Source organism: Lissotriton vulgaris, chromosome 9 (assembly GCF_964263255.1).
Source record: "Lissotriton vulgaris chromosome 9, aLisVul1.2, whole genome shotgun sequence".
In the NCBI taxonomy this organism is placed as follows: Eukaryota; Metazoa; Chordata; class Amphibia; order Caudata; family Salamandridae; genus Lissotriton; species Lissotriton vulgaris.
Window position 1 is genome coordinate 256585753 of NC_141697.1, and position 12389 is coordinate 256598141.

General features: G+C 46.8%; 1 protein-coding gene across 1 annotated transcript in view; it reads right to left on the reverse strand.

The window, feature by feature from the left end:
• Nucleotides 1–1930: 1930 nt before the first annotated feature.
• The window catches only part of NPC2 (NPC intracellular cholesterol transporter 2), a 48182-nt gene continuing 37723 nt past the window's right edge, over nucleotides 1931–12389 (reverse strand). Inside the window, exons 3-4 of the mRNA XM_086937489.1 lie at nucleotides 7253–7425; nucleotides 1931–3899 (exon numbers count right to left, since the gene is read on the reverse strand). Of these exons, the coding sequence (XP_086793615.1) occupies nucleotides 3813–3899; nucleotides 7253–7425 (260 nt within the window). The 3' untranslated portion in view covers nucleotides 1931–3812. The remainder of the gene's footprint in view (nucleotides 3900–7252; nucleotides 7426–12389) is intronic.

Sequence of the window (12389 nt, forward strand, 5' to 3'; positions counted from 1 at the left end):
GAGCTTGGTCATCAGACTCCTGATCTGAATCAGTAGCAAACAAAGGAGAGGGAGGATTAACCATTTCTCCTTCTGTGAAAGTCCCGAACTGGTCTGATTTGCTGGACTGTAGAGGCAATAAAAGGCATTGAAGCAAATGAAGAGGCTGGCGTGGAAACTGTGTCCTGCGCACGCGTCGACGGCATGATATCAGTCGTCTTCTTTGAGGGAACTGATTTTGATGTCGTCGTCGACGAGATCGTCGACGGAGTAATCTTCATGGACATAGTCGTCGCCGGAACCTTCAATTTTAAGGTCTTCGTCGATGGAGCCGCCGTCGACGGAGCGGTCGTCGACGGAGCGGTCGTCGACGGGACAGATGAAGCAGACTCTCTCGTCGACGGGAAAGCCGTTGACAGTACACTCGTCGTCGAGGGCGTAGACGAACCCACAGTCTTCGATCCTTTCGTCGACGACGAACGGGCTGTCGACGAGTGAACTCTCTTCGTCGACGAAGATGAAATCGGAATTATAGAAGAAACAGTCTTTGAACTGAGAACAACTCTCATCGACGACGAAGACGTCGACGCCGAAGCTGACGACGATCCAGAGGCCAGCGTCGTCGACTTTGATCCAGAGACAGCCATTCTCGTCGACGGAGTTGAAACTACCGTTGTCGACGGAAAATCAGTTTTCTTCACAGAAAAACTGGAATTCGAAGCAGAAGGAGCCTGAGAGCTATGTCTCGTGGGCCCAGACGTGGTAGGTAAAGGTGAAGACACCGCAGGGGTTAAAGCGAGGGATATTTTCCTCTTTTTTAGAAATGGGGAAGGCACCTCCTGCACACTACCACGCTTAGAAGCTGCTTTAGAGTGGCCTGAAACGAGACTTTCAGCATCAGAAAGTATATTGTCTTTATCCTTCAGCCTTTGAAGCCAAACTAGTAAGCGGCCCTCTCTATCCTTAAGAGTTTTTTCTGAGAAATTTTCTACAGAGCTTACAGCTTCCCACTTCATGGTCAGGGTACAGGCAGTAAATACACTTACTGTGAGGGTCCTCATGAAATAATCTTAGCTTTCCACAGGATGAACAAGCTCTGAAGAGAGACTTCTTACTTGAAGACATTGTAGAGAACTGGAAAACACTTGAAGAGAAGAAAAACTGAGCAGAGCTCAGGGAGACTCCCTTACACACGACGTGCGGTAGAAAATCTGAGGGCTTGAGCTCTGAGGAGAAGGTTCTAGAGGGCTGCTGGTGCCTGATTGGCTGCAGTTTGGACTAACATAATGACAAGGATAGGCTGCATTGGAACTTTTATATTCCCATGCATTCCTATGTAGAATTTTTTGGTTAGGTACCCTATGCTTCTTCTATGCATATTTTGGGTTTATCCTTATTATGTACTTTATATATTTATTATATATTATATATATATTTAGTATTTATTGCTATTTTATTTACCGTGGGACTCCCACTCCGACGACGGGGAATATTCAAGCATGTGAATCTATGAAAGACACCCCAATACTGGAGAACCAGACTACTCCTTGATCAACATCCCTGAAACACCCTGGGTGCTTAAAGCTTGAGGGAGAACAAAGATACCAGAGTTTGAGAACAAGGATCTTCCCTGGATGGTTAGGGGCAGGCCTGGGCTCTGTCCCCCCAGATGAGATCCTCGCCTAGGATTCCACAGATCTAGGCCTGACACGAGACTTCCTGGTCACAGGCTACGAAAGAGAGCCCAGTGATTTAGGACTCAAACGGGCTGTGGCAATGACAAAGTTTGAGTCTGGGAGTGTGTTCGGTATATGCAGGAAAACCGATGTAGAGCTCAGATCTCTACTAGTTTCACATCGAGATTTTTTTAATCAAAAAACGAGGATGGCAGAAGGACAGTAATTGACTATAATGCTAATCGTCAGCCAAAAATAAAAGACACACCTTGGACTTCTTTCAAAAACGGTATTTATTTAAAGTGTAAAGAGTTAGAAAACATTATCACATCTGTTAAGGCACATGGATCATTGGCCACTTGGAGATTTTATTTAAAACGTTCGAGAAAAACAAAAAATAAATCAGTTTGTGTACGTTGCTCGTCACGCAAGACCAGATTTGTATTTGTTTGCTGCGGAATGATTGACAAATGAAAATCTGATTACACAAGAGTCAGCAGGAGGCTTCTTAACCTCTGGGTAGCCAGTCTCCGTGGCTTCATCTGAAAGGTTTTAAAACCTCCACCTGATAATACCAGCCATAAATTGGAATTACCCCCTGCCCTTTCCCTTCTATCCTCATAAGCAATAAGGAGATGCATAAACGTTGTAGCTTCTTGCAGGGAGAACAAAATAAAAGGACAATTAGTGAGCACTGAAGACGACAACATATAGATCCCAAGGTACACATGGGGCTTGAATTAATTGTAGTACAAACAACGAACTAGGCTGGTACCTACTTTGTGCAAGACTCTTGCCTAGATCTAGTACAACCAAGTGTACCAGGGTAGGCCCAAGCACATGTAAGGAACACGTCTGGATCCTTGCACGAGTAGCGAACATGCTGGAGCCAAATGCACACAAGTCTAATTCTTAACAAAAGCAAGCAGCCTGTCTGGATTCCAACACAAGCAAGAACCAGTCTAGGTCCTAGCGAATGCAAGGAGCAAGGCTGACAAAAGCTAAAATAAGGAATCTCTGGATCTTAGCACATGCAGTAACCGGGATGGCTGGTCATGTAAGAGGTCATTGAGTCACTCAGATATGTATAGTGAGCCACCAGGACAATTCATTTAGTCATCTATGTAGGTCCCTGATTAACAGGAAGCATTCTGAATATATAGACCCATTGATGTGGCTATGCATTCCAGTCCAGAGAAGCCCAAATGGTTTCCCATGGCTGTCCATACCAATCCCACTTCTGAGTAGTCAACGTGGCAACTCATTGGCTACCCACGTGGATCCCACACCAGGACAGCGAGGCTGGTGTCTTGTAGCAGATAATTACAGACCATTATCCCTTGCATTCAGGATGTCACCTTGTGGCTTTTAAAGCAAATCGCATTCCGGGGCTGTAAGAAAGCTCCACACTAGGTGCCCTAGTGAATCCCACTAATAAGCAATCAGGGTGGCTCCCTATCACTATATGTCTAGATCCGGCTCCATAATGTTGACAATGGTTCTGAATTGGCTTCCCCAGTGGATCACACTACAGGACAGCTTTTCACTAGCTGCCTCAGCTGATCGCATTCCATGGCAGTCAAAAACTCCCATTTCCTCCTCGACATGCCACTCCAAAACAGTCATATTGGTAAATCGTGACCACCACCTACAGAGCTTTTCAACTGCAGCCAGAATGTCTCCCCATTGGCTGTCGTCTTGGATCTTAGTACAAAGGTCCTAGGATGGCCCCTATGGCTTTTCATCTTAGTCATGCTCCACAGCAATTACTGTGGTATATCTCTGTTGACCCTTATGGACAACTGCCCACTGCAGTCAGTATGGCTCCCATGCATACGAAAAGCTTGGAAACCTTCAGCTACCCCTTAAAACTGGTCCAAAGATAAGTGAGTAAGGTTCCACACCACTGCCCCCTGCATGGCTCTCTCCAGAGTGATGAAAATACAAATAATGATAACATAATGAATTTCTTCCTTCTTGTCAAAAGCGGAATTTGTCCTTGTTCCAGTCGGCTCCCTTGCTGCTTGCGGTGCATTGTGTCCAGAGGGTCTGGAATTTTAGAAAGATGAAATTTAAAATCATGGTCTTATCCGCCCACCCACACCCTGCATCTGTACAGTCCATCATCTGCAGGACCTGCGCAGTCCGTCAGGGTCCCTAGTCTGTGATAACAACAGGAATTTGCCAGCAGAATATGTCTTTGTTGTTGTCATCCCGGAGCTCCCACTCGACCACCAGCTTCAGCTGTAAAGGAAAACAGAGAAGTTAGTAACCATGTTTACAGAGATGGCCTCAGAACCCAAGATGCCACTTTAATCTCTCCTATCACTGGCAACCCCTCGCCCACGAACAGGATGTAAACTGCATCCATATAGAGCACCCAGATTCTAGACATTGAAAGATCTCGGACGAGATAAGGAGGTAAAAGACCACTGCAGACATCTCTGCAATCCTCTCAGTCTAGTAAGGAGGCAGAGGACCCCAGACACACCTCGTGCTGGAATAATTCAAGGTGGGGAAGCTGCTGTCAAGGTTACAGCACTGAAATCATAAGGATTTTAAAGAATCCATGCATTCTACAAAAATTAAGGGTAACAAATGAGCTATGTCTATGGAGTATGAGAGTGGTAAGGTCGTGGTATGTAACTGGTGGGGCATTTTAGAGCACACTGTAGCAAAAAAATTACTAAAGCATGGTGTGGTAGCGCACGGTCATTTACAGACAGCACATTTTCCATGGACCACTGAATTTGCAGACATGCAGTTTTACTGATAAAACTATATAGTGCTCAAAGGATAATGTGTGGAAATCAGTTTTCCGCGAGTATTTAACATTTGTGCCTCACCAGGCAAAGTATATTGCCTTGTTTTGATCCCATTAAAATCTCTGTATCCATCACACTTTAGATTTACAAAAGAAAGTGCTTCATTCGTGGCTTTTTAACTGCTTATATTTTAAAAATGTGTGTACAGTTCATTTACTGATATTTAAGTTTTGTTGTGTTGGAAAAAAATTGACCTTGTACACTCTTTCCTTAGACACTTTCTGCACCCAAGTAAGATGGCCACAAAATTCACTTTCCAAAACCCTCTCACTCTGCACTCAGAAGACGAAAAGTAAACCCCACTCTTCATGTTAAAAGAATAAGCAGCAATTTGACAGAAGATATTTCCTGACATTTGACCTTTGCAACGACTATAAAAAATTTTGTTTTAAATGTCTTGCCCTTTCATCTTCTGAACTTTAGCATGGTTGTTCTGGAGTGATGCAGCACCACTTCTCTTCCAATACCTGTGCTGTACCCAACCCTACATGGCATATGAGACCAAGTTAAAGACCCAAAACGAAAGCCCTGCAGTGACCACAGTGCAGAAATGGAGGTAAAAAATTAAACTCCAAAAAGCATTCCTACAGGACCTCGGAGACCAAAGTAAAGCTTGAAACACCCCTGCAGTGAACTCAGCCCAGCGACAGAAGTATAGAAAGAGGAAAATGAAGTTGTCATGCACATCCCTACAGGCTTCGGACTCTTAAGTAACAGTCTATAACCCTGCAGTGATTCCATCAAGAGAAGGAGGTAAAAGGCATCTCTATGCAGCTTTCCAAGGCACTAGAGATAGTGGTAAATCATTTTCATATACTGGTTTACAAGTGGCCTGAACTCAGAGGTGGAGATGATGGGCCCTCATTAAATCTCTTCCAGGTCGGGGAGATGCATATAAAACCCCCTCATGTATGCCCTACTGACAGCCCTGCTGACGGTGAGCTATGGCCAGTCTTAAATAGTGCTCTCGGACCGGATATAGAGGAGACTCACCCCTACATGTGTCTTTGCAGTTCCATGTGTAAGTGTGCTCACGTATAGGTCCCATGTGTAGATCTACAGGGACCTACAAGTCAAAACAAAAGACATGCGTACACTACCATGGGGGTATCATCTCAAGAGTGTAGTCGAAGAATCTCGAAACAGATCTACAATGTCCCAGATATGATATATAAAAAATCTCATATGCCGCCCTACAGGGATCCGGAGGCGGATGTAGAAGACCATATAACATATTCAGTCTGATAGTGATATCAACTAAGATATGGCTTTAAAGGATCCAATTATAAAGCTTTGTAGATCCTACAACTGTGCAAAATACGTATAAAGCCCCATAGGCTCCCAGCACAGAGATGGAGGTCAGGATATCTGTAAGTCTTAGGAGATTGTTGAAACCACCACCCACCTCTGCTATGGCGGGGAACTAGACTTCCGCATGTAGCGGCTATGCACGATTTCTCTGCATGGGACATCATAGGTATCTCAACCCTGTGGGACGGGATACATAGCGGGAGGCTGAAGTCCTTCCTGGACCTGCAAGCAGAATATGACATGCATTGTACGCAGTTCTTTTGTTCCTTGCAGCTTTGCCATGCACTCTTACCAGCCATCCCATCAGAGGAGACTTTCTCCAAATTCTCCCCAATGGAAGCCAAAGTCCTTCTCACAGACATTAAGGAACATAAGCTCCATAAAATACTTCTGCATAATTTGCAAGACCCGGTGGTGGCTGTGAGGAGGGCATGGAAGGGGGAGTTGGGTCACATGGATGATCATGATTGGAGGGAGGTAGTGGAGGCCCCCAGACAGGAAATATTAGCATCTAAGTGTCAACTCCTACAACTAAAGCTGCTTCATCGCATTTACCGCACCGGAGCCCAGCTGCACTGCATGGGGCGGATAGTGACCGGGAATTGACTACGATGACTCACAAGCAGACATACCTCACACTTTTTGGCAGTGTCCTGGACTCTCTCATTTGGATCAGATTCCTGGGACTACTGGGACACTTCAGAGGTGGTGCTGCGTTGGAACATCCCCTGGGAACCCAAACTTACCCTTCTGCGTATCACAGATGACCTGGGAGGAACTCAACCCCATTGAGTGATACTCTGGATGGATATGATCATTGCCAACCGGTACATTACCAGAGCCAGGAAAGAAAGGGCTGCACCTTCAGTTGAGACATGGGACTAGGGCATGGATTAATGTCTGGGTAGGAGGGCCCGATATACAGAAACATTAAAAGATTCTAGGGTCAAGTTTGCGCTATATAAAACTTTATAACTAAATAAATTTGGAAGGACTGAGCGGACCTCAGAGGCATACAGCTTGAACCATGCACAGACAGGCCTTGGTCCAGTGTTGGAGGTGCATGCTCCCGCGGCATCAATTCACTCCGTACACATGTGAATGGAGGGGCTCTGACTGCGTTGTATGACTAAAAGTTAATATGCCATGTTATTCTGGGTTGCCGCACTATTGCTCCACCATAGTGTAGTACACAAACATGTGTCCTATGTATAGGTCACTTAAGATGAACCACTGCCTACCTTCTTAATAAAAATCAATAACGATTTTAAAACCCACCCCCCACGTTCCCCCATATGCTGCCCTATATGATCCCAACCCAGCGATGGAGGTGAAAGGCAACCTTACTAAAGTTTGGGATCCTCTCCAGCAGGGTGAGGAGTCATGAACAGTAATAGTGACCTCGACCCCAAGCCATGGAAAGCCCAGAAATGAACAAACAGCATTGGTGGAACAACTTACAGAAGGATACATGCTCTTAATGGGCAGTGAAGTAATGTAGTTGTAGCTGGTTCCATGCATAATTGGGCAGGAAATTCCAGACTTGCATCCATCGGCCTCCGGGATGGGGAAAGGGATGTGGACGCCTGCCAAAATGCCGTGAACAAGGGCCGTGGTGTTCTGGGTATCCACAGCTGAGGAGAAACAAGACGCAGCAAGGCATTAATAGATTAGCAGGTGAAACATAGGACACACATTCGAAAGAGCCTCTCTATTCACTTGCAGAATTAGTGTCCTGTGGAGACAGTGGACTCTGGTCATCAGAACTTAGAAGTAGGCAAAGACTGCGACACTCTAAAGCAACCTCTACACATATGCAGTACTTAATTTGAGCCATTGGATGCAGGTGGGGGTACATCAGCCCTTTTTTCTCTCAACAAAGTGTGATCCAGAGCAAGAGTGAAAAAACACGAAAGCAGAAAACGGGGGAAAGGGAAAAAGAAAATAGGAAAAAACAGTGACAAAGCAGGGATGACAAAGAACCTGAAAGAGTGAGATAAAGAGGCAGCACATGTCTGGTAGTGGTTTAAAGAGGCATGTGGTGGAATCAAGAGACAACCCAGCTTTGGACCAACCACCACTACCCATCTGCTAAGTGCTTCAGCACCTAAGCACAGTATATGCACATAGGAAATACAGTAAAAACTGTTTCTCACGTTTTGCATATATCGCACCATCTGGTTAGAGTGGGAAAGTGCAATTTTTTTTAATGAAACCTATCTTTTATGAAGGATACTCCCAACAGCAGATTTCACAAGTTGTGAATATTCCAAAGATGTGAGAATGTATCCGAAAAAATCTTTGAAGTAGTGCTCCGTGCGGCTCCACAAACTTCGATACGCTCCAGAAATTACAAATGGAGCCACATACATTGGCCACAAATGCAAGCTGACGTCAGTTATTTTCTTTCTGTGGCTTCGGATGCAAATCTGGAGCTGTAGCTTTTTTTCTCAAACTTTTACCAGTGTGCAAGGGAAATGTCCCCCCCCCCCTTCCATAATAACCCGAAGGATATTTAGGAGTGCAAAGTAGAGCTCTATTTTATAAAATACCACAAAATCTGCACTGGTTGGAGTCAAATTGGCCTCTCATCGTTAGTCCTGATCTCCAAAAAAGGTGAAAGACTGTCAACCTGCCATCCAGTTTTGCTCCCAAACTCTTGGGGAACCGATTCAGAGTCTGGGCCCAATAAACCGGAGTTTCCGGGTCCATTGGCAACATTGCAGCAAGCCAATGCGCATGATCAGCACACCGGCTTTCCTTTAGACTAATCTTCAGGCCCCAGTGATCTGCATAGACCTCTAGTTAGACTCCAACCAGTTGGTTCGTCTTCGGCATCATCTGTACCTTTCAAACACACCTCGAGTTTTGCACCAGCTTCGGTGCGGACTTCGGCCCCAGCACCACACTCTGCTTGAGTTCCTTGGACTTAGACGCCAATACTGCTATAGGATCCACAACTTCTAGTGGTCTGCAGTTCCAAGTTGAACCGGTCTAAACCTTGGCCATGCTACAAGTCCATTGGTGGATATGCTTTTGGTACACTTCCAACACATTTCCTTTACCACGCAGTCCTGTGTAGACATTACAACAAATGTTTGGCTCAGATTCAGACCACAGCCAGACTTTGAGACAATGAGGACAAACGTGTTCCACAATATGACGTGGACAATTGGTACAAAGATTTACAGCATGCCAGTGGTCTGGACACTTCGCCAGATGCAGAGTTAGTCCCTCCGCCTGGTTCTGCTTGCCACTGAGGAGAGTGCATCTTTTGAAGTAATGATCATAAGGGCTGCAGAGGTACTGAACCTGCAGCTCCTGACGATGGAAGTTAAAACCAACATCCCTACAGCGATAATCTAGCCTCACCAGGCCCCTGCCGAACCTCTCCTGCCCTTTACTAAGGGCCTTATAAATACACTAATTAGAGCCATCCTGGATACGATGCAGTGTTGTGCCTTTCCCCTGGAGTGGAGTCCAGGACATTTGGGCTGGAATCCCGATGGCCTGGATTTCAGTGATTATGACTGAGGCTACTGGGACTGTTGGCCTCCTGCATCCAGCTGGTTGAACATACAAGAGGGCACATTCAGGCTCTGCAGTGAGATCTAAAGTCAGAGTGGTCCAACCCTGTCTCTCTGTAACTGATAGGATTCCTGCAGCATGGGGGCTGTAACTTACTGGTGCATATCACTACAAGGAAAGCTACTTTGCAAGAAAGGAATTAGAGAGGGGAAGAGCGTGAAGATTCAGAGGAGAAGGGGGGGGGCATGACCCTGGCAGGAATCTCATTCAGATTCCACACCAGAACGGGGAGGGGGGTGACTCTGGAAGGGATCATCCTTTTGAAGCACTCCATGAACAGTTTAATTACAGAGATGCAAAAAGGGGCGGAGTTATCCATGTTGCTCGTGTAAGCGGCTATGTCTGCTAAAAGTAGCCATGTTGAAGTGTATGCAAGGCCAGATTTTTGTAAATGGAGCAGGTAACAGATTATGTCCTGGGCAGTGGGTTTAAGGTGTTTAGGGATGCAATAAATGGACAATTTCTTTCTATTTTTTCTGCATCGCAGGCTCGTGTGGTAGGCCTACGCGACTCAGGCAATATAGACATTTACTCTAACGGAGGTAGGGTCAGCTTCTTATAGTTACCACCACTTTTTGATGTTTCACTGTTTTCGACTTAGTCTGGCTGGGATCCTGCTATTCAGGACCCCAGCCTAGCTGCTTTCTCCTCTAAATTGATTGCATGTACTTTAGGTACACTCAAGATTGGATTCTGGGGTATCCTTAAAAGTCCTTAGTATATGGAATACTATGTACCCATGGCATAGGTACCCCAGAGGACTCTAAGGGGCTGCAGCATGTATTATTCCACCCCTGAGAGACGATTCAAAATGACAACAGGTCTGCTACTGCAGCCTGTGTAAGGTGGTGCATGCACCCCTTACTTAGATATAGGTTCACTATATCTATCCTTATCACTGCACATATAAACCTATCAGTCACCCCTATGGCAGGCCTCATCAATCCTGAAGGCAGGGTGCTGGGTTTTAGGTGAGAGGGTGCTGCTGCATGAGCAGAGCCCCTCTGCAGCCTTCGGAACCTCTATCTCGGGGTCGCTTGTGATGCAGCCAACCATATACTCTTTAGTGCAATAAACCTCGCAGTACATGTGAACTTTAAAACGGCTGTAAGGAAACATGTTGTGTTTGGTGTCAAACACCTTGGAATCATACCTCCACACCAGTAACCGGTGTGGGAGGTATGACTCCACCCTCCGAGAGGGAGAAATAGGACAGCACTGGTACACCCGGTAGCAGCTTTCTCGACCCTGGCATCACAAGATGGATGCTGACAGCCAGAGACACAAGTCTGCCCTTCTGCTGCTGGACAAAACTCTGGCAGGGGAGGCTGGACAATAGGTTTCCTGTCACAGGGAGGTGTGGCCATCTCCCAGACAGGCTTTATTTTATTGGGGCTGGGTGCGTGCACTCCAAGAGTGCTTTGATGTCTGCACTGGGGGCAGGGGTTACCAGCCCCTGCCCTGGCGCGAAACTCGACAAAGGACATGAGTGTAGCCGCCCCTCTGTCCTGACCCTCCCATAGGTGGGTGCCAGACTTTGTCCCACCCCTTCCTTGGCTACAGGACTTTAGAATTTACCTAGACTAAACTCTGCTACAGAAACCAAGTATTTCGACAATCTGCTAGACGTTGGATGACTGAAGAATCTCCCTTGGAGTAAAATAGTTACTCCCCTGCAAGGCAGGCACCTAAACGCATCTGACCCGTTTGCATCAACGCAGCTCCCGATGGACTCCGAAGATTTTGCAACACAGGAGGTGGGTTCCTAAGCTTCCCGGAGGCCGACCAGTGCTCTCAGCAAACATGAGACCCGCAGCCCTCGTGGGGACCGTGCAACCCGAACCCTGGACACCGTGAACATTTGCAGCAGCGTATGCTTTTTGGCAATCCCGGAGGCTGTGATTTGGGCTACTTGTAGTCCAAGCTCCGAGCAGCGTTTCCACTGAAGATCACCGGCCTACACTCCAGGAGTGTTTCGTGGGCTGGTGTTTTTGTGATTCCTCTCGAGGCCCCTTCAAGACCCCTAGTCAGCCGACCTGTGGGTCCCTGAGAAGGGAACCTTCCCTTTACGTGGGCTTTTCTGGTTGCTCCAGACATGCCCTGACTCTCCATAGTTTGGGGAGTCCCAAGGAACTTGCTGGTCCTCACCGAAACATCTTTTCTCGGATCGTGTGGGTTGCCGTTGCCAAGGCTTGTTGGTCTCCAATCTGGACACTGAACCCCCCCAGCACTTGACATCCTTCGTCGGACAGCTCGCCTGCGGACTTCGGTCGTCATCGTCTCCTGGTCCCCGTGGCTGCAGAGTCAAGCTTCCCTCTTTGCACCTGAGGCACCCGACATCGGTGGGCATTAGTCTACCCAGCCCCTGGTCACTGGCAAGTGACCCAGACTCTGTCCCCTCAGCTTTCAGGTTCTTCTCATCTCCAATCCATGCTTGGATCACACCGGAAACTTTCCTCTTTCACGGCAGCAACACTTTATAGGATCTCGCCATTGAAAACGACGACAATTCCCGACACCATTTGACACCTATGCACCAGGCTTCCCTGGTTGAGCTAACACGAGTACTCTGGTGCTCACATGGGTGCTGGCCTTAGACCCTTTAAGTCTAAAAGGGTTTGCTCAAAGTCCTCTTCTAAGAGTCCTTAAACTCAAAAATTACACCCGCGACTTACCCATAGGATTGTACGGCGCTCACGGCTGTGCTCACACTGCACGCATCCAGCGTGGGTACCCTGTGTCACTACCTTGGGTGGTTCCTTGGGGTTCCAGTGATTCTACGTGCTCTAGGCACTGTGTCTAGACAAGTCAGGGTTGTTATACCACTTTCTTAATATATGGTTTGGTCTCCCCCTGGGGCCCACTGCGTGTTGTGCTATTTACTGTCTTAAGGAGGCTGATTACCAGCTTAAAGAATGTTGAGTACCAGGACTGTCCAGGCCTCGTGGGTGCAACTAGGATTGGTGTTTGGGATATTTGACACATCTTCCGCACCGCATGAGGAATGAGC